Here is a 25,052-nt window from a genome sequence, read left to right as displayed (position 1 = left end):
TAACAACTAGGACAGTAAGGTAACTAAAATGGTGAGCTTTAGTGATGCCCAGATCACCTAAAACAAATGACAATTCAGAAGGTTATCTAGTTTGATTAATAGAATCAAAACAGTAGTGGAGCTATAAAGATAGCAGATGGCTTTCTTAGCTCTTTATGTGGTGTCTTCAAAACTTGCAGTCATGTCTGCTCAGACAATCAGAGCAAAGTTAGCTTAAAAGCATTCAGTAAACACCAGAAGTCAGATTAAGGGCAGTCAGAAAACTGCATTGTAAATGAGATGGGTGGAACTTATGAAGACTTTCTGGTTTCAATTTGCCTGGAAATCTGTTTGCTGGAACAGGTTTGTTTCACTTTGAAGCTGGGAGAGTACTGAAGCAACAAAAATATACTACCTCCTTATGACTTAATCCATTGTGAGGTACCTTGTAGAATGCCTTCCAGAAGTCCAAAAACAACACGTCAACTGGTTCCCCTCTGTCCACTCTGGTTGAGACTTCCTCAAAAAAACTCTCATAAATTAGTCAGACATGACTTCCCTGTCATTTGATTAGATTATGATTTTCCAAATGTTCTTCGAGTACTTCCTTAATAATTAATTCCAATACTTTTCCAACAATAGATGTCAGGCTAATTAGCTTACAGTTAGCTAATTTTTGCCGTTTTTCAAATTTCTGGTACTTATCCAGAATCCAAGGAGTTTTGGAAAATTACAACCAATGTATCCAATGCATACATCTCTTTGATTACTTAATTTTCGGCACTTGAATGACGCAGTTCAATGTACTCAGAAAAAGTGTGAAACTATTGAATTTTTCCATTTAAAATTTATGCTTAGTTTCCTTTATTTAATTTGAAAAGTAATATGTGGGATGAGTTAAGTATTGGATACACATCATAGTAGCATAGCCCCTTAATGGAAGTGATGACATTTGCAAAGATTTGAAATTTACACATAACACACCATTCCTTTCTCTGCCAGGAATGAAATCGACTGGTCCATACCCCCACCTTCAGTGCCAATGTACCGCTCACACTTTGCACAGATCTCTGCAATTTCCACCTAGAAATAAATTGAGAAGAAATGCTAAATGTGGTCTACATATCAAACTGAATTCATACCAAAAAAAATCACTTGTTTAGTTAAAAAAAATTTATCACCACCCGCACACTTCCCTCCAAGTTACACACCATAATGGCCTGGATCTTGTCACAAATTTTTTTATTACCCTTTGGCCAAAACCCTGAATATTCTTTCCAAATAGCACCATGAATTGTTATGAAGGCGTAGAGGTACTATACCTTTAAGAGAGTTGAAAAGCTAGCAAAACTGCCTGACACAGCACAAGGTGTTCTGAACAAGGTAACAATGCAACACATGGTTGATACAAATAGCAATATAGGTTGCCATGGGACAAAAACAAATTCAAATTCAGCCAATCAGTTTAAATTATGCTTCAAGATACCAAAATCAAATCACATTTGAATTTAGTATTTTGATAATATTAAAATCAATGAAACAATTTGATGTTCAGCGGTAAAAAAATGGACATTTTGAACGGCTAGAGGGAGAACTGCCACAGAAACTGCTAGCTCAAGAGCTCACTCAGAGGTACCTGTCTGGGGAAAGAGTTTGCACAGCAGAACATCAAAACTAACCTGAAAGAAGCTACAGAGGAAAATCTACAGAGGAAACTTGGCAAAGCTGTCTGAAATAGGGTTTTGTTTGTAAATCTTAATCGGGATTTGTTTAATCGGACTAGCGTTGTAGAGTGGGAGGTAAGAGATAGGTTTAAGAGAAAGGAGTTGTAAATTCATGTTGGTTTTAATATTCTCTGTTGGACTTAAAGAATAAAGTTGTTAATTTTTACTTTAAATAGTGACCTCGGGGATAGCTCTTTGCCTCGCAAATTTTAACAGATTACAGCACAGGTTCATCTTTTCTATGTTGCTGGTTTAAATTAGCAGAGGGGTTTACCCTGTGTTGTAACAGAATGGATGCACCAGATGGACGATAGCTGCAGGAGGTGGCACAACACCATCCTCGCAAAGGCAACTAGGAATGGGAAACAAATGTCTTGCCAATGATGCTCATGTTGCATGAAAAAAATACAGAAAAAAAACTACTGATTGCATACATTTCCCACCTCAGTGACAATCTCCAAGGCCTGCATCTGTTTTTCTCAAACATTGAATAATTTTTAGAGCTGATTTTAACAAATTAATTGTAAGTCAACATCATGATATTGTATTAGGAATTAATGAAACACTGCAACACGCAGAATCGAAAAACATGAAAACATCAGAGTTCATGGGTATGTTATCTGTAATGGGGTGGAGGCATTTGGTACAGAAAGTTGATGTACAAAGTAGAAAAGTCCTTTTCATGTTCCAATAGTGTCACACTCCACATCCACTCACCTGAAAAAAAAACAAGTTTTAAAACCAAGCTATAAATATGCTTATTTCAGAGAAGACTGAAAATCCTTAGGGTCTGTTACAAATGGAAGCTTGCATAGCATGGAAATGAGAACAGAGAGAAATCTGCCAAAATTGGTGAGGTTGAAGACAAGGTTTCTTTGTTATTCATTCAGGGGATGTAGGCACTAATGGTTGGACCAACATTTAATGCACGGTCCTAGGTGCCCTTTAAGAAGAAGGGTGATAAGCTGCCTTTCTAAGCCTCTGCAGCACATTTGGTATAGGTACACCCATCATAATGCTGTCCTGGTGGGAGCTCCAGGATTTTGACCAATGACACTGAAAATACAGTGATTTGTTTCCATATAAGAACGGTGTGTGCTATGAAGGGGTACTTGCAGGTGGTGGTTTACTTTTGTACCTGCTGCCTTTGTCCTTCTGGATGGGAGTGGATAAGGCTTTGAAGGTGCGTTTAAGGAGCCTTGGTGAACGTTTGCATTGGTGATGGTGGAAATGACTGTCTGTGGATGTGGTGCTTTGTCCTGGATAGGTTCATGTTACTTGAGTTGCGTTGGGAATTGCACTCATTCAGGCAAGTAAGAAGTATTCCATCATATTCTTGTCATGTGTGTCACAAACAAAGAAGAGCATGAAAACCAGATGTTTTCAAAATTTAGGTAGAGAAATAATAAAGTAAATGTTGTACTACAAACTGTAAAGTGCCAAGACAAAAGAAGAGTAAATATTGAAACTATAAACAAAATAGCCTGAGACTACAAGAAAACAATTGATGGATAGATCATTAAAATCAACTACAACAAGAAGTAGCCCAAGTAAAGCAAATAGAATATTGGGTTGCACACAACACGTGACATAGAACATAAATCATGGATGTGTTACTGAGTCTACATTGTGAATTAGCTCATTCCTCTTTTGAATACTGGCTACAATTCAAGTAGAGTGCAGCAAGGAGACTAAAGCATATGAAAAGATGCACAAGATACCAGAGCTACAAAACTTAAACTAGACTATATTTCAGAAAATAAGGTGCGATGAGTACAGAAATGGATCAGTTATGAGTAAAACTGAAGCTCTGCCCGTTCTGGTATATAATACAACTACTGGGTGCAGCATCAGGCATTTGGAGGCAGTTCAGACTATTCTGAGCAGTTGCAGATGAAGACAGTCATAGTTTCTACTCTTCATGTCACCATCAGAACAAGTTCTTTAACGAATTAATGCAATGCTATAAACACATCTCGTTACTAAAGACAGGAGCCTCTTCTGCTGAGAATTACCAGTGACTCATTCTTCAACACAATCAATTAACAACACTATGGATTAATACTAAAGAAAGACTGGCAGCAGCACCTGCTCAAAAGAAGAACATGATTATTACACCTTGGGCAGAAACATCTTGAAGTATTCAAATTCTAATGCTATTTAAAAGTTGAGCCATGGCCGATGGCTGAAAAAGAGAGGTGATAGGATGAAACAGATATAACTACCTAAATGTTATAAAAGTATTTGTCGAAAAATTTTATCGAGCTTGTTGTCCAATTTTATTCTTTAGAATTGCTGGCTAGAGGTCTCCATTTTCTGTAACAATCTTAAATCTGTTATCAAAGTTCTTTCCCAATCATATCAGATAAGAAATGGTACTCACAATCATCTCCATTTCGAACTATGAGGAAATTCAAACAAACATACTTACATCGCAATGCATTAGATTTTCTGTTTCATCTAACAAATGGTTTTGCTAAAACTATCAGATATGTTCTTATCCTTTGTTCCACAAGTGGTCAATTCTGCAGAAAACACTAAATTCCACGGTAACTTCCATGGCTATTAAACTTGTAGAATTGTACTTTATTATACACATATGATTAAATCTGCAGTCACAACCATTTTCTAGAGTTATTTATGAATTATTACCATAATCTGACCTTCACAACAATGTGATATTTGTTTAATCAATCAATGTCTAATATTTTCCACCAATGTGCATGGTTTTATCTGCACATTATTTAGATTTTAACAAATCTGTGAAATATTTTTTAAAAATCAATTTCAACAGTCAAAACCTGGTATCTTAGCAACACAGGTGAAATGCTGGTGAAAGTATTCACCTATTTACTTCCAGGAACAAGAGAAACTCCTTCTACTGGACCAGGCTTTGCAGTAATAATAAAAACGAATGTGTCAGTATTCACCTTCATTAATCCTTTGAAACTGACAGCAAGTCCTGGAGTCTGCAAAAAATCAGTTGAACCTAGAAATCTAAACGTTGCTGTTCGTGATTTCATACTTTTCAAAAGGATGTACTGTTGAAGTCCATGCAGGCTGCAATCAAATAGGATTTGCTATGTTGATGAAAACATACCCTTTTAATTCTGTTAGTCTTTCTATAAACATCCTTGAAATATTGAGCATTGTTGTTGGGATGTAACTGGGATATTAATGGAATAAATAATACTGGGTTCATATCCACTTCTGAAAAATTCCACTGAAAAAACATTTATATTTGTGAATGGCAAAATTTCTGATAAATATTAACATATTTCCACTTAAATTTATGATGTTTTAGCTTCTGTCTTAATCCATTGTGAAATTTCCAATCATTTATTTCATTCTACATAAAAATTTAATTGAAAATGAAGTGCATTCGTTTCTTGGTTGGGGATCTATGACAATACTTAAAAATGAAACTTGTCTGTTGGTATCACTGATTCAAGATGTCCTGACTCAACACCAAATTCAAATTAATAGAAGGAGAATGAAAATCCACAGCAGAGGTCACTAGATCTTTGTGGTCAGCAACAAACATTATTGTTTTGCCAGTGACCATAAAATCTCAGCAACTATTTGCAAAATGTTCAAGAGGACCAATTTTAGTGTAAATCATGTAAAATACTATTACTACTCTCACTAAATATTTTAACATATATTTCTCTGTTTTTAATTATGCCGATTTGCTTAAGTATAGTTTGTCTTGTGCCCTAGCCAAGTCTCTGTTTCCCCAGTTAGAATGACCACTGACTTCATGGAGATAAACTGCTCTCCTATTGCAGTAGATTCCTTAGATAATTTCCAAAAAATAAGGCCACCCACTGTTTGAATTTAGTTGCACTGTAGTTAACTGCTACCATTGTGTTATCCTACATTTATCCTCATGATTCTGCTTCCATACATATAATCCAAATGTGAGTAATGCTGATGAGATATATTAGAAGCAGTTAAAAAGGCTAAAGATAAATGTTGCAGGTATAGTTTGACAAAATTTTATATGTAGAACAATATTATTAGAACAAAGTATAAACGTTACTGATTTTAAGATTATAATCAGGAGCAGTAAAGATTAAAAGATCAGTACCAACACACATCACAAACTTGAATACCTGTGGAATATAGTTATAATGCAGTTAATTTTGGTTCACTTTACTGCACTAGATTTAAAGCAACTACTTAATAACATCAGACCTCATTATTTTAGAACCTGATGCTGTGCAATTAACTAAGATACACAAAAGATTTAATTATGCACGTCTTCCAAGTGAAATACAGTCTTATGAACAGTAAAATAAGATATACATTTTAAGTACACTTGTAGAACCTGTTATGGACCAGGCCAGACCCCCTCAAAACATTTCAAGAAGGTCAACCAGACATTAACTTTTTTAATTGCTTTAGGCAGATGTAAGGTGAATATTCCAGGAGTGATGCAGCTGGTCAAACCACTGAGTTTTAAGCAAAACAGAATTTATTTACAGACTACCGAATGAAACACGAACAAAAGAGAAAACAATATAGAATAACTTAAGCTGTCTGAAAACCCAACCGACTCTATCGCAACTTAAATGACGCTGTTCCAATTTCCTGCAACATCCCCAAAAATACACCCTTTAGCACAAAAGGTAAATTCAAACCCAGGTTCTAACAGGACAGATGTTAGAGAGAGAATGACAGAGACAGAGAGAATCAGCCAGGGATCATTTGCTAAAGTCTGGACCCTCTTTCCACTGCAGCTGTTTCTCTAGCTCCCCAGCTAAAACTAACTGCTAAAAGTACACCAAACTAGAAAAATGTCTGAACTGGAAAAACTGTCTGCTCCTCTTTCATTGTACAAGTGTTTTAAATAAAAACTAAAAGCCCTTTTCCCTGATTGTTGCCTTATGTAATATCTGTTAACCATAATCAAAGTGGCCTAATCCCAATCAAATTAGAACCTCTGCCTTTTACAACCCCTTTTGAAAAAAAAAGAACATAACCTTGCTAAAGGAGCAGCATCATCACAAACCAATTTCACAACACGGCTTATTTTCCACTCCAAGACATTGGCAGATTTACTTGCATTAATTAGGAAAGTAAATACCATTTGTGAACGAAGTACAAATGCAATCTCAAGATTCAACTTGTGATATTATCAACAATGATTTTTAAGAATGGTATGTCAAATGTATTGGTGTGACAATAGCACAATTTGATGTACTTGAGGGTCACATTATAACCACACTGTTAACATTTCTACCTTGGACATTATCTGGATTGAGTATCTCATTATGTATGACTAGAGGGAGAATGGAAGAAAATTACTAGGATGTTCATGTCACTCATGGAGCCCACCCTATACATCCAATGCTCTTCAGGTGCACCCCGGTTGCCATATATATCATCTACAAGATGCAGTGCAGCAATCTGTTCCTTCAGTGGCATCTTCCAAACTCACATCTTCTACCACCAAGGAGGACAGGAGCAGAAAGCTCATGAGAACACTACCCACTACAAGTTCAGTTCGGAACAACAGTAAGAAAGGAGGACAAATAACAAAAAAACTGTTCCAGAAACATTTCTGGTTTCAGAGACAAGAATAGTTACTCTTGCACTGTCAGGCTCTGTGGCCTGTTGATGAGCTTGCTCCTTTGCAGATCCTCTTCCTGTTTTGACTTGATTGCATGTGAGATATTACCATGTTGATCTTCAAACATAAGCTCTCAAATGGCTGAAAGAATTCAAGTAAAATGAGTTGTCAGCCAATAAAAATGTTATCTCTACTTCACTATGTTTGAAGGGACAAAAGGTACGTAAATATTTTTAAGATTTTTTTTCATGAGTGGAAATAGGATCTAACAAATTAGATTTCATTCAAACAATGAATAAAAAAAGTTAAATAATGTTAAGAAAAAGTGACCCAAGGTAAAAAGATTAATTAGGCAGTTCAAATTAAAATGTTCACATTTTTTGCTCAACTCGTATTTCTTCCTTTCCCAGGTGGCTTTGGTGAAATTCAGCATTTCACTACATCATGTCTAGCAAGAGCTGATACCTTTAGCAGGGGGTGAATAAAAAGAATTTTAAAAAACACTGACTTGTTTTTTTCATTTCACAGTTAACATTGCTATAATAAAAGCACTGGAACATCTTTAGTTACTTTTTTTCCTTTATTCATTCACGCGATGAGGGCATCACTGTCTAGGTCAGCCTTTATTGCCCATCCCTAATTGCCCAGAGGGCAGTTAAGAATCAACCACATTGTTGTGAGTCAGAAGTCACATGTCGGCCAGACCAGGTAAGGATAGCAGTTTCCTTCCCAAAAGGGCATTAGTGAACCAGATGGTTTTTTTTCTGACAAGCGACAATGGATACGCGGTCATCATTACATCCTTAATTCCAGATATTTATTGAATTCAAATTCCACCATCTGCCGTGGCAGGATTCGAACCAGTGTCCCCATAACGTTAGCTGGGTCTCTGAATTAACAGTCCAGCAATAATATCACTAGGCCATCGCTTTCCCACAAATTATTATTGCATGAAATAAAAGCTTACAAAATTGTCATTTTCCTGGATCTGACAATAATGTAAAGGTTAAGATGTTGAATTCACAACTTTGATAACAGATTTAAACTACAGACTCTAAAATCCACCAGCCAGATTGAGCACATGCCCTAGGTTTATTTCCAGAACCAGATATCTTCTTTTTATCCTACGGAAAGACAGTATTTCAAAACGATAAAGAAAAAGGCAGTATACTAAATAGGGTACATTTTGTGACCCCATTATTATGGTTACAAAACCAATTGGCCCAATAAAGTCAGGAATGACCAATCCTACAAATTATTTTGAATAAATTTCATTTTGTGTTCAGTTCAAATGCAACTTGTATTAGGTTTCAATCAGGAATATATTTACGGAGATGGGGTGGGGCTTTCAGAAATCAATCACAGCTGCAGTTCTTACAAGGGAGAGTTGCAGCTGCCATCAAAAGGGAGGCTTTAACTTTAATAGTGGCACTGAAGCACATAACCACTTCAAAGAGTGACTGAGGCATTCTGTTGAAGCTGTGTGACCATGCAGCAGCCAGGAAGCCCCACACGTTGATCACCATGCTGCGGCATAACATCCACTTCTGGAAAGCAGCACTGCAGACATACCTCAAGAGATCTGCAAAGGAGGCAGAAACATTAGAAGGAATGCACTTCAACTGGTCCAGTGTAGCCATCTATTTGATTAACTCCAGGTGATCCTGTTAAGCAGGTGCACCTACTTATACTAGCGCAATCTAAATTATTAATTCTCCCTGGGGACTGCAAGTGCCTTAACAGGTGCAAAGGAAATAGCATTTCATCATTTGATATAATGACACTAATCATAGGTAAGGATAAAAATATATGAAATTCAAAAGACTTAGTTTCCTGTTACTTGCAACAAACAGCTGGATATTTAAATCTATGCAAAGCTAAATTAAGATGCAGTCTTGCTAAATGGACATGGGGTGTAAATTCAAATATTTAATGTTGATCTGAGAAATTAAAATACAATGGAAGCTTTCTGACATCTAGTTTTATGAATTCTCTAATGCCTGGTGTGATTTCAGTTGAATAATTTTAGCCTTTAGCCTAAATGAAATCCATATACTTTTAAATCGGGTTTTGACCCTCCTTAAACTGTCCAATATAAAACGTCTGGTTTCTCAGCATGTTAAAGTGGAGGTTTTTTTTACTCAGGCAGGCAGCAATAATCAGCTTGAGCAATTTAGCTTGAAATTGACTAAATTATCTCAATAGTTGATATACAAAAATCTTGCCAAAGATAGTTGAAATGATCTGAGGTAATTGTAGTGGAAATTGCAATATTCTCAGGAGTGCACAAAATTCTTATCTTACATGTTTGTTGTAAATTAACAGAATAAGAACCTGCCATCTTAAAGACTAAACATTCATGAAATAAATAGCAGAAAATGTCAAGATGAAAACAGGTTTAGTTTTGTCAGAGATCCTCGAACATTTTTGTTTGTGGACCACTTCAGTGGGAGGGTGGGAAGACTTTATGGATTCCCTACACTCCCAGTCTATTCACTTTCATTCATCAGAATAATGGGAAGAATGTTGCTGGTTTTGATGAGACACCAATGAAATGATGATTCCAAGTTAAAGAGTCTTCAGTTTCATATCAAGTTCCATATTCAACTGGTTCCTCACTGCTTTCAATCCCACAAGCAATGAAAATCTGATTTCACAGTTATATGATGTAGGATTATCATAAATCCTGCTTATAAAACCACTATTGCTCACTATTATGATGAATTATACCATACATGTGGCATCAATGAGGGTTCTGGCCTTGGCTGTGACATTGTGCATTTGTGTTTGATATGGACGAGCCCACAGACCACACTTGAAGACCCGTGCACTGGCTATGTGGCACTTCAGTACCACAACAAATGAACAGTAATATGGAAAGCCAGGTAACAAAGTTCTGTGGCTCCACTGCCTTTCACTGCTCTAATCAATACAATTTTCTCTCGGTTACATCAAAGATTGCAGCCAAGATTCGAGATCTGTGTTTGTACCCAGCAATTTGGTTGAGAAAAAAATCTTGAGATTAAGGTCTTACACACCAAGTTGTGGAATAATAGGATATAATAGGTGGAGATTTTTGTAAATTAAAGCACAAACAGCCTCTGATTAAGTTAATTACAGTGGCACAGGCACAAGAATAATAAATGTTTACATGCAATGCTTTCCATTCACTCTGACAGGTGAAAAACCGTGGAATGAAATGTATAGTATCATGAAAAGAAGCTCAATATTAGCAAAACAAGGAGAAAATCAGTGACAAACCAGGCTTGTTTGCACTACCAATAAGATCATTTGCCTCACATTTACAGGTTTCTTTGCTTTAAAATGCACCAAAATTTGAATTCATTACATCTACCACATATATTCATCTTCAGAGTTATAGGACTAAACTCATCGGAAAGCAGCTGAACAAATTGTTTTAGCAATCAAAGACCAATATATCCAAAATTATTCCGACCGACAGACAGTTGACAGGATTTGGGACAAAATCAAGTGAGTGAAGTCTGAATTTTTTTTAAATGATAAATAAATAGTGAGGCAAAATATAGTAATTATTTTAAACAGCCCAGAAAACTGTGGGAGTATAGTGGGAACAAGCAGAAACATACTGATGTTTTTAACATATTAAGATTTTTGTTTTAACATTTTAAACTGATAGATATTAAGCATAGATATTGAACAAAGTATCAGGTGTTGATGGCTTATAAACGTGTACTTCTTCCAAGTGTTAATATGGATCAAGTTGCAATAAATCCATGATGGTACTTCTAATTCCTTACTGAAAGAAAATTAACACACAATTTCATGAAAATAAATCCATGTGAATAGTAAAAATGCTGGCATGAATAGTAAATGTTGTGATTACACCATCTGGTTTCAAGCACATTTTTATACATCAAATTTCTTTTTAACTGGTTACTTGATATTTACTTTGTTCATAATCCAAACTTTCTTCCACAAACCTTATACCTGACAGGCTAAATACTCCTAAAAGTAACTTGCTGAAGTAATATCCAAAAAAAAACTCATTACACCTTTTATTCAATCACTCTACCATCTCTTCCTCAACACAAAGCCAACATCTAAACCATACTCCTTTTACATTACGATCAAGATAGCATTAGGTTCCAATTTCCTAAGACAAATGCAAGTACAGGAGATGAAGTACAAATTAATCCAATTGGCCTGCTCGATATATTTAATTCTGTTTCCCCTTTCCTGTAAATTTCCATTTCACAAATAAAGAAGTCATAAGTCACAAAGGAAGAAGACACACATTGCAGCCAAAGAAGAATTTTGATATGTTGTAATCAATATAATAACGTAAAACCAACTCCAACAGTGTGCCATTTTCATTTAAAGATTTGGCACAGAATCCAGATAGCAAAAATAAGTAGACAAAAATATAAGGAATCAAGAAAGAAAGGTGGGAACAGAGAGGGAAAGATTAAGAGCAAAAAAAATTAATATAAAGGAAATACACAAAGAGCAAAAAGCATCTCCTTTATGAGGCACCCAACCCTCTTCAAATTGGCATTGGATTATGCAGTGCTCCCAGTAAAAACTGAAATTATTGCCATCCAGGGAGCACAGGAGCTCCAATGGAAAAAACCTGGCATCAGATTCACAGGCTCAAAGGCAGACCCCAAGAACTCCCACTTCAAGCAAAACCCAGCCTAAGACTTCAATGAGGAACAAAGCAATTACATCAGTTCAGTAGAAAGAAATGCTCTATATTACTCATGATCTGCTAGTCCCAAAGTTTATTTAAATTACAGCTGCTGTCGCAAATTAGTTTCCAAAGGAACCTTATTGAAAACTAAAGACTATGATAGATTTTGATATAAGTTCTGCAACTGGTCTTAGACTCAGAAGAAAATAGCGTGCCACTCAAGTATAAATCAGAAAACTACTTATGAGTAATGCTAAAAAGGGTAAGTCCTTATTATACGTGAGACTAATTAAAGTTACATCTGCTTCAACTTTGCATGCTAAGTTCCAATTTGCTGCTATTTCACATATGTTTTGTATGGTAATGGTACTCATTTTCATCAGGAGCTGGGACGTTTGTCAGACATTATCTGGTTGTCATCATAGCCACTAGAATTAAGCAATGATGTTATCTGTTCTGTTAACCTTTTGCTCTCATGTCTGTACCATGCAGGGCGTAGTGTTGATGCAGCTTTGCCACAAGCAGATTTTCAATGAGCTCCACTTCCCATTTGTGTTTTGGAATAAACAGGTTTGACACACAGACTTCTTTTTGACAACATAAATCCACAAGAGTTGGGAAGTTTGCCAGGGTATTTCATAAGACAATTCTCAGATTCCTTACTACTTCAACAGATTGAAAAACACGATGTTTAATTTATTCATTAATTTGTCTGCAATTTATAACATGAAAATATTTGAGCAATTTTACTAAGATAGTTGAAAATCTGGTTTTTGACTTTCAGTTGAAGGGCTCAATTAAACACTTTCTGTGTGGGTAGAAATGAAATTTACCACAGAGCACAATTATAACTTTAAATTCTATGTTTTTCACAGACCCAGGTTGGAAAGGGAAAAATCAAAATCATATTAAGCAGCACAGTATGTTTAAACTGTCCTTTTATTTTCAAAATCTGCTTTCCGCCACACCTGTGGGGAATGAGCAACCTCCCAATTGGGATAGCTCACTTTCCAAAACAGAAATTAACATCAAAAATGTCTAGGAATGGCTTTTGGTGTTGATGGAGTAAATGTACAAATTAAGGAAACAGCAATAAGAGCTGTTTATGTTTCAAAAATTGCACATACAAGATGTAGTTATTGTAACAAGGTCAGCCAGGTGAAGCTCATAGAATATGAGTTCTCTGATTGGAGCTGTTAATCTGGTCCACTCAGGGAGACCAGGCTGACTGATATAAGCAGGAGTGTCAGAGGTTCTGCTCACTCTGAGGACTGGCCCTGAGGAAGCCGGACCAGTGTCAAGTGATATGCACGTGTAAACAGAGGGTGACTTGGTGTAGGGATATAACTCTATGGAGTTATATCAGTGGCGACAAGAGAAAGAAAATACACTTCTGAAGAGATTTGTTCACAACAGTCGTCTTTGAGTTGGGGAACTTGACTCGTTCGATCCTGCTGAAGATTGGGCAAATGGCATAGAGGTAGATAAAAAGCAACAAGTAATTCTCCTGACAGCTTGTGGAACTGCAACTTTTTCGGTTATTAGGAACCTAATGTTTCCTGAGGCACCAGATACTAAATCCTTGCAAGAGCTGACAGATTTAGTTAAGGAATATTACGACCCCAAGTTTCCTCGAATTCTGAGATGCTATCGGTTTTACTTAGCAGTTCGGGAACCAGGGGAATCTGTATTGGGATTTTTGATGAGGTTAAGATGATTTGCAGAGGCATGTGACTTTGCTTTAACCCTTGATGAGATGCTGGGACACCATTTGGTATGTGGGATTAATGATGTACAGGGGAACCTCGATTATCCGAATACCAATTATCTGAAAATCAGATTATCCGAAGGAGATCTCAAGCTCCCAACAGAAACATAACATCAAAGACGTGTGTCCAACACTGATAGCGTCTTTTGTCTACAGTGATTAAAAGTGGCTGCCAAGAACAGTTCTGGACTGATGGAAGCACAGGCACCATCTCCAAAGGACTAACCTCCCACCCCCTCTCTCGCTTCCCACACTTTCCCTGGAGTTCTACACAGGTGTGTACCCTAAATAATCTCTCTAACATTGTCCTGTATAGGGCAGAGGTGGAACATGTCAAAAGGTTGCAGTAAAAAAGTGTGTGTGTGTGTGTGTGCGCTATTTGGAGACTCACCCCTGCCAAAAGGCAGCAGCAGCAGTCTTGTTGGTGTCCAGTTCGGCTGCCTCAGTGGGGGGGCACAGAGGGATGGGCGGGGGTCGCACTGGGTGTTGTGGTGGGCAGGGGGCGGTGATGGATGGGGTTTGGGGGCGGGCGGGAGGCAGTTTTGGGGTCATGCGGGGGTGCAGTTCAAATGGAAATTGATGTCAGTGGACCTGTATCAGTGATTGCTGAACCAGTCTTTAATAAAATTCACTCAGACCTCCAACCCTTAAGGTTGTGTCAGACCTCACCTAGACTGGGAATCTTTACAGATTAAGGTTACAACTTCCGTTCTAGTCTCACTTGAGATGCAGTTGGTTCAGTTACTACTGATTGTAGTAAAAAGCTCAGGGCGAAGCCTGATGGGGCAAAATTGGTTCAGAAAGATTCACTTTAATTGGCTGAACGTTTTTAAATTAGAAAAATGGCTGCCTGAGTGAAATCTTAATTAAATACAGGGACATTTTACAGGAAAGTTTAGGGATTATCAAAGGAGCCAAGGCCACCTTGAATGTTGACCAAGAAGCAATTCCACGATTTTGCATGGCCTGCCCAGTGCCATTTGCCTCACATGCAAAAGCAGATGCAGCAATCAGGAGGCTGGAAAGCGAAGAAATCATCAAACCAGTCCAGTTTACAGACTGGGAAGCACTGGTCCTACTGATGGTAAAGCCTGACAGGTCAGTTTGCCATTGTGGAGATTTTAAACAAACCGCTTCTTGCAGCTGAATAAATACCCAATCCCTTGCAGAGGACTTACACGCAAAGCTGGCTGGGTTTGGGGGGAGGGGGAATGCTGTCCTTCATAAAGTTTTACATGAGCCATGCATACCTGTAATTGTGGTTAGATGAGTACTTCCAGAAGTAAACTACAATTAATACCCAAAAGGATTTGTACCAATATATAAGACTGCTGGTTTTCAGCAGACAATGGAGAACATTTTACAAGGTCCACCCCAGGTTGCCATTTACCTGGATGATCTGCTACTAACTGGGAAGACCAATAAAGAGCACGTAAGAGATCGATGTTTCTCCAAGGCAGGCATACGTCTGAGAAGGGAAAAATGTGTGTTCCGGGCATCCTAGTGGCCTACTTCGGCTTCAGAGTCAACAAGACATGGTTACACCCACTGGAAGACAAAGTGAAGGCAATCCCACGTCTGTAATGGAGCTTAGGTCTATCCTTGGTCTGGTGAATTATTAGTTCATTAAAGTTGATATATACCTAACCTTGAACCTGTGGAAGCATGCCATTTGGCCCATCAAGTCCACACCGACCCTTTGAACAGCATCCCCCCCCCAGTTGTTGAAAAATGATCAGCCTTGGAAATGGTCTCATAGCCAAGAAGCGCAGAAGCAGTTATCATCATCTAAGGTGTTGGCACACTATGACCCCAAGTGAAATCTGGTGTTGACATGCAATGCCTCCTCATACAGTATCTGGGTAGTGTTGGCTCACAGATGGCCAAATAGAGAGGAAAATCCAATACCGTATGCTTCCTGGACTTTGGCTAATACAGACTGCAAATATGCCCAGATAAAGACAGAAGGTTTGGCGGTCACCTTTGGTATGAGTAAGTTCCACCAATACTTTCAAGGACATAAATTTGTAATAGTAACAGACCAGAATAGCCTAGGGCTATTCAAAGAGGACCAGGCCATGCCACCCATAGCTTCAGGTCGAATTCAATGATGAGCTCTCATTCGAAGTGTGTACAATTACAAGTTGGAACACTGTCCAGAAAGTCAAGTAACAAATGCAACTGACTTGAGCCACCTCCTGTTGGCAGTAACACCACTGGTGGTGCAGCCACTGGAACAGTCCATTCTGATTTTACATTTTTTTGGACATCCTTCCAGTCATCATTGACAATATCAGACTGGTGCTGTCTAAAATAAAACAGCTGGTGATGGTGGGGATATAAAAGGGCCACCACAACTAGAACTGAAACTTTCTTGGACACAGCGAGACAAGATCACCGTAGAGGACAGCATTTCATTATGGGGATCAAGAGTGATTGTCCCGAGCAAAGGTCGCCACCAGATACAGAACTCAATCAGGGTCATCTACAGGTGTCCAAAATGAAGACGGTGAGACATTATGTCTGGTGGTTGGATGCAGACATAGCTGTGTTGGTGGGACAGTGCTCAGAATGCCAACAAGTGGATCAGCCATGAGAAATGCAGGTTTACAGGGAGAGGATTGGGGCGGGGGGGGGGGGGGGGGGGGGGAATGCTGTTCAAAGGGTCAGTATGGACTTGATGGGCCAAATGGCATACTTCCACACTGGAGGGATGGAAAGCTAACAAGATCTTCCATTATCTTGAATTATTGCATTAAATCTGTTTCAAACCAAATCTGTAATGTTTTTAGTTTCAATTAATATTGTACATTTTTCATGAATATAGCTTCTCACCTGACTTTAATGTCACAGTGAAAGTATGTAATATGTACATATATATAGGTCATTCTGCTATGACGTGCATTTCGTTAATACAAATTTGCTGTAACACGATTGATGAATTGGGGACACTGTTTCTAAAGCGCAAATTTTAAATAGTGCTGCTATTACGTGATTTTCTTTTAACACGGGATTGCACAAGCACAGAACTACTGCTTTACAGCAGAACTGACTGTGTGTGTGTGTGTGTGTGTGTGTGTGTGTGTGTGTGTATGTATATGTATAGATAATATAAATATATATAGCTAACACTTAATTTATACAAAAGATACGAATCAATAATTTAACTTGTATATAATATTTCTGAACTACCACTGTATTTATTGTTAATATTTTCACAAATTACAGCAATCCCTCACCAACCTCCCTGTATCATATAAATGGCTCCTTTCCATATCTATTTAACAACGTGAGGCTGAAAGTTTGAAATTCCCAACAAAAGATTCCTTAGGTTTACAAGAGAAGTTATATTCCTGCATCCTAACAAAAAAAAAACAGGACACAGTTACACTCATGTCACAACCAGTTCTGCATAAAATCAAATCAAAGCTTGCCTGTTTAGACTGCCTAGTCTTTTGGCCAAATTGTAAGGAGGACAAGAATAAACATTTTTAAAATTTTGACTGGCCACTTTTGCAACCCAGTGATTTTCCCCAAGTCTTCCTGTTTGCTGCTCACTTGTTTATACTGTAGGACTTTTAATTTTGTCCCTTCAGTTATGACTCTGTTTCTGTTCCTAATTTCTCTATTTCATGCACAATAATAAATGAGCACAAAATCAAGAACAACTTTAATCATCCTTCCCGATGTTCTTAGCACCTTCCGACAAAGGAGAAGGAAGTTATGTTAATTCAAATTTAACAAATTTCATATAATTTCACATATTTCACCAGCTATTAAAGCGACCTGAGCAAAGTACAGAATGACACATGACAGGTAAAATCACCTATGCATATTAAAATGCTCATGATTGCAGCAGTATCTGCTTAAAGTCCTTAAATTTAAATCCACCTGTCTGATACTTACAGCTATCAATTCCTATTGCTTTTCATGGACAAAGATCCTTTGCCATTGTATCAAACCTAGAAGCCTTCAAAAACAACCTTTATTATTCAACCACCTCACCACTTCCAAGCTGAGACTGTTGGGAATTCCAAACCTTCAGCCTCACATTGTTAAGTAGTTATGGAAAGGAGTCATTCATATGATGCAAGGAGGTTGATGAGGGATTGCTATAGTTTGTGCAAAATATTAAAATTAAATATTAAAATTAGTTTAATCAAGCATTGCTCCATTTCACCTGCCCCACAATCTCAAGCTGTAAAGCTCTCAAATGTCCCACATCCTGTATTCTTCACTGTTGTTTTCCTTCAACCTCTGTCTCTTCCTACTGATGGGAATTCCTCCCTCTGCTGTTTTTACAGTTACATACTGTGCCCACCTCCTCCACTGTGCCATGCTGACTGCTTTCTCCCTACTTACATCAGCATTGTCTGCTTGCTTTGTGCCAACGACCCCCAGATCCAAATGAGGTACATGCACATGTCAGTCTGAATAATCCATCAGGGGAATTATCTTACTATTGTTTTTTTTCCCCCCAGTACCCTTTTACATTAGTTAGAAGTCAGTCCTACTTCATGGTGTTTAGCTCAATGGTATTTTGTGTCAGCAACTCCATACAACATCTCTAGGCATGGGTGGGCTATCAATAGGACAACAGAACTAATGCAGAAACAATGTTACAAGTCTTATTGAATTCTTCGAGGAGGTGACCAAGCATGTGGATGAGGGTAGAGCAGTGGATGTAGTGTACATGGATTTTAGTAAGGCATTTGATAAGGTTCCCCATGGTAGGCTTATGCGGAAAGTCAGGAGGCATGGGATAGAGGGAAATTTGGCCAATTGGATAGAAAACTGGCTAACCGGTCGAAGTCAGAGAGTGGTAGTAGATGGTAAATATTCAGCATGGAGTCCAGTTAAAGTGGAGTTCCGCAGGGATCAGTTCTGGGTCCTCTGCTGTTTGTAATTTTTATTAATGACTTAGATGAGGGAGTCGAAGGGTGGGTCAGTAAATTTGCAGATGATACAAAGATAGGTGGAGTTGTGGACAGTGAGGAGGGCTGTTCAACCCTGCCAAGTGTGAAGTTGTCCATTTTGGAAGAACAAATAAGAATGCGGAATACAGGGTTAATGGTAGGGTTCTTGGTCAGGTGGAGGAACAGAGGGATCTTGGGGTCTATGTACATAGATCTTTGAAGGTTGCCACTCAGGTGGATAGAGTTTGTAAGAAGGGAGTATTATCGTTCATTAGCAGAGGGATTGAATTCAAGAGTCGTGAGGTGATGTTGCAGCTGTACAGGACTTTGGTTAGGCCACATTTGGAGTACTGTGTGCAGTTCTGGTCGCCTCACTTTAGGAAAGATGTGGAAGCTTTGGAGAGGGTGCAGAGAAGATTTACCAGGATGTTGCCTGGAATGGAGAGTAGGTCGTACGAGGATAGGTTGAGAGTTCTCGGCCTTTTCTCATTGGAACGGCGAAGGATGAGGGGTGACTTGATAGAGGTTTATAAGATGATCAGAGGAATAGATAGAGTAGACAGTCAGAAACTTTTTCCCCGGGTACAACAGAGTGTTACAAGGGGACATAAATTTAAGGTGAAGGGTGGAAGGTATAGGGGAGATGTCAGGGGTGGGTTCTTCACCCAGAGAGTGGTGGGGGCATGGAATGCGCTGCCCGTGGGAGTGGTAGAGTCAGATTCATTGGCGACCTTTAAGCGGCATTTGGATAGGTACATGGATGGGTGCTTAATCTAGGATAGAAGTTCGGCACAACATCGTGGGCCGAAGGGCCTGTTCTGTGCTGTATTGTTCTATGTTCTATGTTCTATGTTCTAATGTGTTTCAATTGGACTAACGTAATTTTAGGTATGTGGATTTTTAGGTTGTCCTGAGGAGTTTTGATAAATGTTTTTTGATACATAAAATAATGATAATTCATTAGACAAAAGATACTGAAGGATATCTTGTGTGATAGCAGTTTAATTTGGGGGACATTGGTGCCAGCATAACAAAAAAATGTTCCCAGCAAGGTCAATCTAATGTGAGATGCACTCAGCAAGAATGCATTCAGCTCTATTACTAGATCCTCCACAGGATAGAAGACTCCAATTGATGAACTGGATTGGTTGCTTATTCCAAACTTAGTTTTAAAAGTATGCATTAAAGTGTAATGTTAAAATGCCAGTGCTTATGAGAACAGAAGGAAACAGTCCAGCAGTAGGCATGGGGGTCATTGGCACAAAGCAAGCAGACAGTGCTGATGTAAGTAGGGAGAAAGCAGTCAGCATGGCACAGTGGAGGAGGTGGGCACAGTATGTAGCTGTACAAAACAGCAGATGGAAGAATTCCCATCAGTAGGAAGAGACAGAGGTTGAAGGAAGACAACAGTGAAGAATACAGGATTTGGGTCTGTGGGACATTTGAGAGCTTTACAGCTTGAGATTGTGGGGCAGGTGCAATGGAGCAATGCTTGATTAAACTAATTTTAATATTTAATTTTAATATTTTGCACAAACTATAGCAATCCCTCATCAACCTCCTTGCATCATATGAATGACTCCTTTCCATAACTACTTAACAATGTGAGGCTGAAGGTTTGGAATTCCCAACAGTCTCAGCTTGGAAGTGGTGAGGTGGTTGAATAATAAAGGTTGTTTTTGAAGGCTTCTAGGTTTGATACAATGGCAAAGGATCTTTGCCATTTTATTCAACATCCATTTTGAAAAGCACCATTTAAGTTTTGCCAGAAGGTAATCATTTTGACTGGTAACATTTATCCAATGTTTGAAACAGAAGAAAATTACTTTGGCTTTCATTGAAACATGTGAAAATGCATTTCTTTGAAATTTATGGCTGTGCACCAACCTCTAGAGCACAATGTTTGAAAGGTAGTTGGCAAAGTAACCACCATTCCACAACATTCCCTTTTTAGGAATTTGTTTCTAAAAGAAGATGGATCAGAATCCTGTTGTATAAAATCATCATCTCCTTGTCACTCAGTCTCTCCTCTTCAGAGAGTGTATAACTATTTTTTCCTTTCATTTAATATATTTTCTTGGAGGAAACCCTGAAGCAGTAACTATGCCCTTGAATAGGAAAGTGGAAATGTCTTTACAAATCATAACAGCAATTTGCAACAGCATACCAAAGGTTCCAAGTATTTGGCACTTTGATTTCAACGGAGAATGCAGTGGATTAACAATGTTATTGCATATTTATTTGTAGTTATTCACTATGTGCCTTTGAAAATAAATCATTCTGAAAGATGGTACCCAATGCACTATGATCCTTTGGGGTTAGGACTAATTCCATTGCAGCAATTCTGCAAATGTTTCTCTGAAACTGGTCCAAGAGATTGTAAATGAGATTCATATTGTAAAATATAAAAGACTGAAAGAAAATCGTAGTACTATAAATAGCACAGAGACAACTTCTGGAAAGTTTCATCTTTTTACAAGACAGGTTACTCTAAGTTTAAAGTCATAACTTTTTATCCCCATATTTAAATGGTGACATGGCCTTTTGCCTCCCTATTTTAGAAACCTTCACCAGCTTGAGAATCCTTGCACTCATTACCCTGAACCCCATCCCACCAAACTCGCCAGTACACTAACATTGACTGATTATGCAAATCGCCTTCCTTTGCCCCACCACTGGCAGCTTTGCATTTAACTGCTATGCTTCAAGTTTTGAAAATCCCTAATCACCCATGTCTGTCAATCTCCCTTCCCTCCATCAAGACTCTCCTCAAAACCTACTTTTCTTCCTAAGCCTTTGGTTATCCCACTCGGTATTGGCTTCTTTATCTCAACATCCACATTTCCAATTATACATCTATGAAGCACTCTGGGCTACTTTGCCAAATTAAATATTCCATATGTAATTCTGAGATCTTTTTTACATTACTGCTTCATTTATTTCCAAACAGCCTTTGGTTTTGTGTTTTGATGTAACTAGTGATCAATCTTTATCATAATCACCATCACCATTTTCTGTTCAAACCTCAAGGTGATGAATTTATAGCAGTTCTAGTAAAGCCACTGGAAAACCTCACAAAGGTAGTCTGAATGGCTGAGTGAGAAAAGCCATCGTGCTCTTCTACATACCGTATCTCTGGTTAATCACATTGTTTAAATTTTAGTAGTCACATTTAAAAGTTCACAAAGAAATGAAAACAGCCAATCATTAACTCCTGGTAGTAAGAATGCACCTTACAACGGAGAGAAATTTGGCATTAAAGAAACCGGCAACTCCAGCAAACTTTGAGTGATACTTAAGTTATGGATGGGAAAAGATGTGGGATAATTTCCCAATTTTCTCGCAGGCAGGTGGGAATAATTTAGTTTGGGATTATGTTCACCATGAACTGGTTTGCCCGAAGGGTCTGCTTCCGTGCTGTATGACTCTATGACTCTTCGCTGATCCCAACAAAATGTAATCTAGAAAAGGAGTGTCTCTATGCCTTGACTGCTGCATCTTTAAAAAAAAACTGACATACAACAGTTTTCTTCTAAGATTAAATTAAAAGAAAGGATAAATGCTTATTTCTAACAACACCAAAATTAATATAACAGGAAGATATTGGACATCTCTAGCCCATTTCACGTGTGCCTATAGTATCATTGGATTCCATTGTCTATACAATGCATTGTTGGCAGATGTAACTGACAGAAAATGGAGAATAAATGACATCTCATCAACATTCCATCCAGGAGCAGACTCCTGACTGTCTATACTTGAAACTCCTTCTTCATGGCACAAGCAAGTCTAATAGTCATTGACATTTTAAATGTCTTCCAGTGAAATTAGAGCGGTCATTTATCAACATTTAAGAAGGCCCTTTATATTTTAATGATTTTCCAGAGATCTGCCCAGACGTAAATTTAGTCCCTGTCTGTGCAGAAACTACAAAAGAAATCACCTAACTTTCTGAAGTCCACTTGTGAATGCAGGTGTCCATATTCCATGCTATTTTCTAAAAATGAAGTGTCAGTCTTCCAATAAGTTCCACAGGCTTATGATGGTACCATGACAAATATGAATCATTGAATTAAACGGCATTGATTCTATCATGCCTGTCTCTCCTCTTTGGAAGGACTAGCAAATGAGTCCCACTCCCCTGATATTTTTGCCCCTTAACATATCAAATCTTTCCTTCAAGCAATTATCCAATTCCGTCTTGAAAGTTATCACTCAACATCCTTCCACCATCCTTTCAAGCAGTGCCTTTCACATTGCCAAAATTCACTACTTTGGCCCATTGGAACACAGTGACAGTGAATAAACTTAAGATTGATCTTCCCTATTTGCTAACTGAGCCCTATTCACATTCACTTCAGGAAAAAGAGCAAAATATCAAAACAGAAGTTTAAATGATCTCAAGATATTCAAGATTTCCCATTTCCAAGGTATGATTGTAGACTGTGTAATTTATATATGTTTTTAATATCACTTAAGTTTGGATTTATGAATTTTTAATAAGTGATCAATGGGCTTTTCTGTGTGTTTTAAGAGTTAGTGATGAACTTGAAGGTATTCCTGTACCATGTTGAATTTTTTTTAATAGCATCTTGAGTGAGTAAGCTTCAGAATAAAGGGTATTTATATATGACTTATTTACAGAGAGTATACAACTGACCAAGTACAATAATTGTGTATCAAGGTTTCTGTCAGACAATTCTGTGACTTATTTTTAAGCTTCAGGAAAACTTTCCCTCCCATAGACTTCTGACATTGGGTGCCCAACAAGTCAATCACCACAGATACATAGCTTTCCATGGCTCTTCAATGTGTCAGACTTATGAAAATCTGAACTGGAATATATACTGAAAATGTTTTTTCTTCTTCTGGACCAACTATCTAATGGAGGTATATCTAACAAAATTCATGGCCCATATTTTGCCTTGAACAACCTCAAAGAAAGATTCCCACAGAGATCCAGTGAACTCTGTGACACAGTTTTCCCTTTTTCCAGCACAGTATAAATATGGAGCTAGGTCAACAGGATGGTTTGCTATGCAGCAGCAATGATGTTGGCAAGCAAGTATGCAGCCAAACACATGGAAGTATTTACACACAGCGAACTAGGAAGTTAAACATCCAATAAGCTATCAAATTAAGTTGTGCTAAGTGATTGATATAAGCAATGGTAAAAGAAAGAAACAAGCACTTGCCTAAGAAAGAAAATCACAGACAGTATAGACCAACAAAAATCTAACCGCTACATTGCATGCATTTCTTGAAAGTAACAACATTCCACTGGTTGCGGTGATGATTTATAGTTTAAATGTTTTCAATGGCTTAAAACCAAATGTTGTAAGTCAAAATAATTGTTCTTTTCACAGGGTCCACTTGAGATTTTCTTGAGGGCCACATTTTGATTTGGGGCTACTTGGCAGTTTCTTGGTGCTACTTTATCAAACTCGCTAATTTGTTTGTTACATGACGTCATCGCATGATAACAAAACTTTCTGTATTTGTATTATATATGGGGTATTTCAGACTCTCACAGAAGTAGAGTTAGAATAATTCTTCAATAATTATCAACTATCTATTAAACTGAAAAGCACAACACACAATCAAAGTACTAATTTCCTTTGCGTTCTGAGGAAGGGTCACCAGACTTGAAACATTAACTCTGATTTCTCTTCACAGATGCTGCCAGATCTGCTGAACTGAGCTTTTCCAGCAATTTCTGTTTTTGTTTCTGATTTACAGCATCCATAGTTCTTTCACTTTTTATTAATTCCCTAGACAGCACGGTACTTGAATTGATACAAGACAACAGGCATAAAACTGTTCTCACTTCTTTACAGCCTCGCTCAGCCACAGCTTTGGAATCTCACTCTCTGCCAAAGCAACTTTTGCAGCCTTCTTCTTCTCCCTTACATCTTTTACAGAACCCTCCTTCCCCCATATCTATCTCATAACTCTTTCTTCCACCACATCACTCTTGCAGCCTCCTTTTCTGCCAATCTTCCCTTGCAACCTCCTTCTCATTCCCACACCTCTCACAGCCTCCTTCCTACCCACTCACACCTCTTGTAGCTTTCATTCTCTCCACACACCTTCCTGCAGTTCCTTCCCACATACCTCATCAAGCCTCTTCTCCATCTATACCCCTCTTATGGCTTCTTCTGCCCCTATTTTGCACCCTCCCCCAACCCTCGAAGCCTGTTTCTCCCTTCACAAACACTACTGCAGCCACCTCTGACCCTGCTGCTGCCTTCACCTGGTTCATGTTTTCAGCCTGCAGATGGAATTCTCAAATCCAGCAAAATACCCTTACGGTCTTGGAAATGGTGTCCTGTCCTGGCCAAAATGTCAGAATCAAAGACTTCCAACCATCACATCAAGATACTATTTCACTTAACAACATGAAAAAGATCAGAAAAGA

General features: G+C 38.1%; 1 protein-coding gene across 2 annotated transcripts in view; it reads right to left on the bottom strand.

Annotated features, from left to right (window-relative positions):
* galk2 (galactokinase 2) overlaps positions 1–25,052 on the bottom strand; it is a 119,106-nt gene that overhangs the window by 52,562 nt on the left and 41,492 nt on the right. For both annotated transcript variants that reach the window (XM_072565049.1, XM_072565048.1), the window contains one exon: positions 964–1,062. In XM_072565049.1, the coding sequence (XP_072421150.1) occupies positions 964–1,062 (99 nt within the window). The remainder of the gene's footprint in view (positions 1–963; positions 1,063–25,052) is intronic.

Source organism: Chiloscyllium punctatum, chromosome 48, assembly GCF_047496795.1.
Source record: "Chiloscyllium punctatum isolate Juve2018m chromosome 48, sChiPun1.3, whole genome shotgun sequence".
Taxonomy (NCBI): domain Eukaryota; kingdom Metazoa; phylum Chordata; class Chondrichthyes; order Orectolobiformes; family Hemiscylliidae; genus Chiloscyllium; species Chiloscyllium punctatum.
Note: the sequence above shows the minus strand (reverse complement) of the source record. Positions and strands in the feature narration are given on the sequence as shown.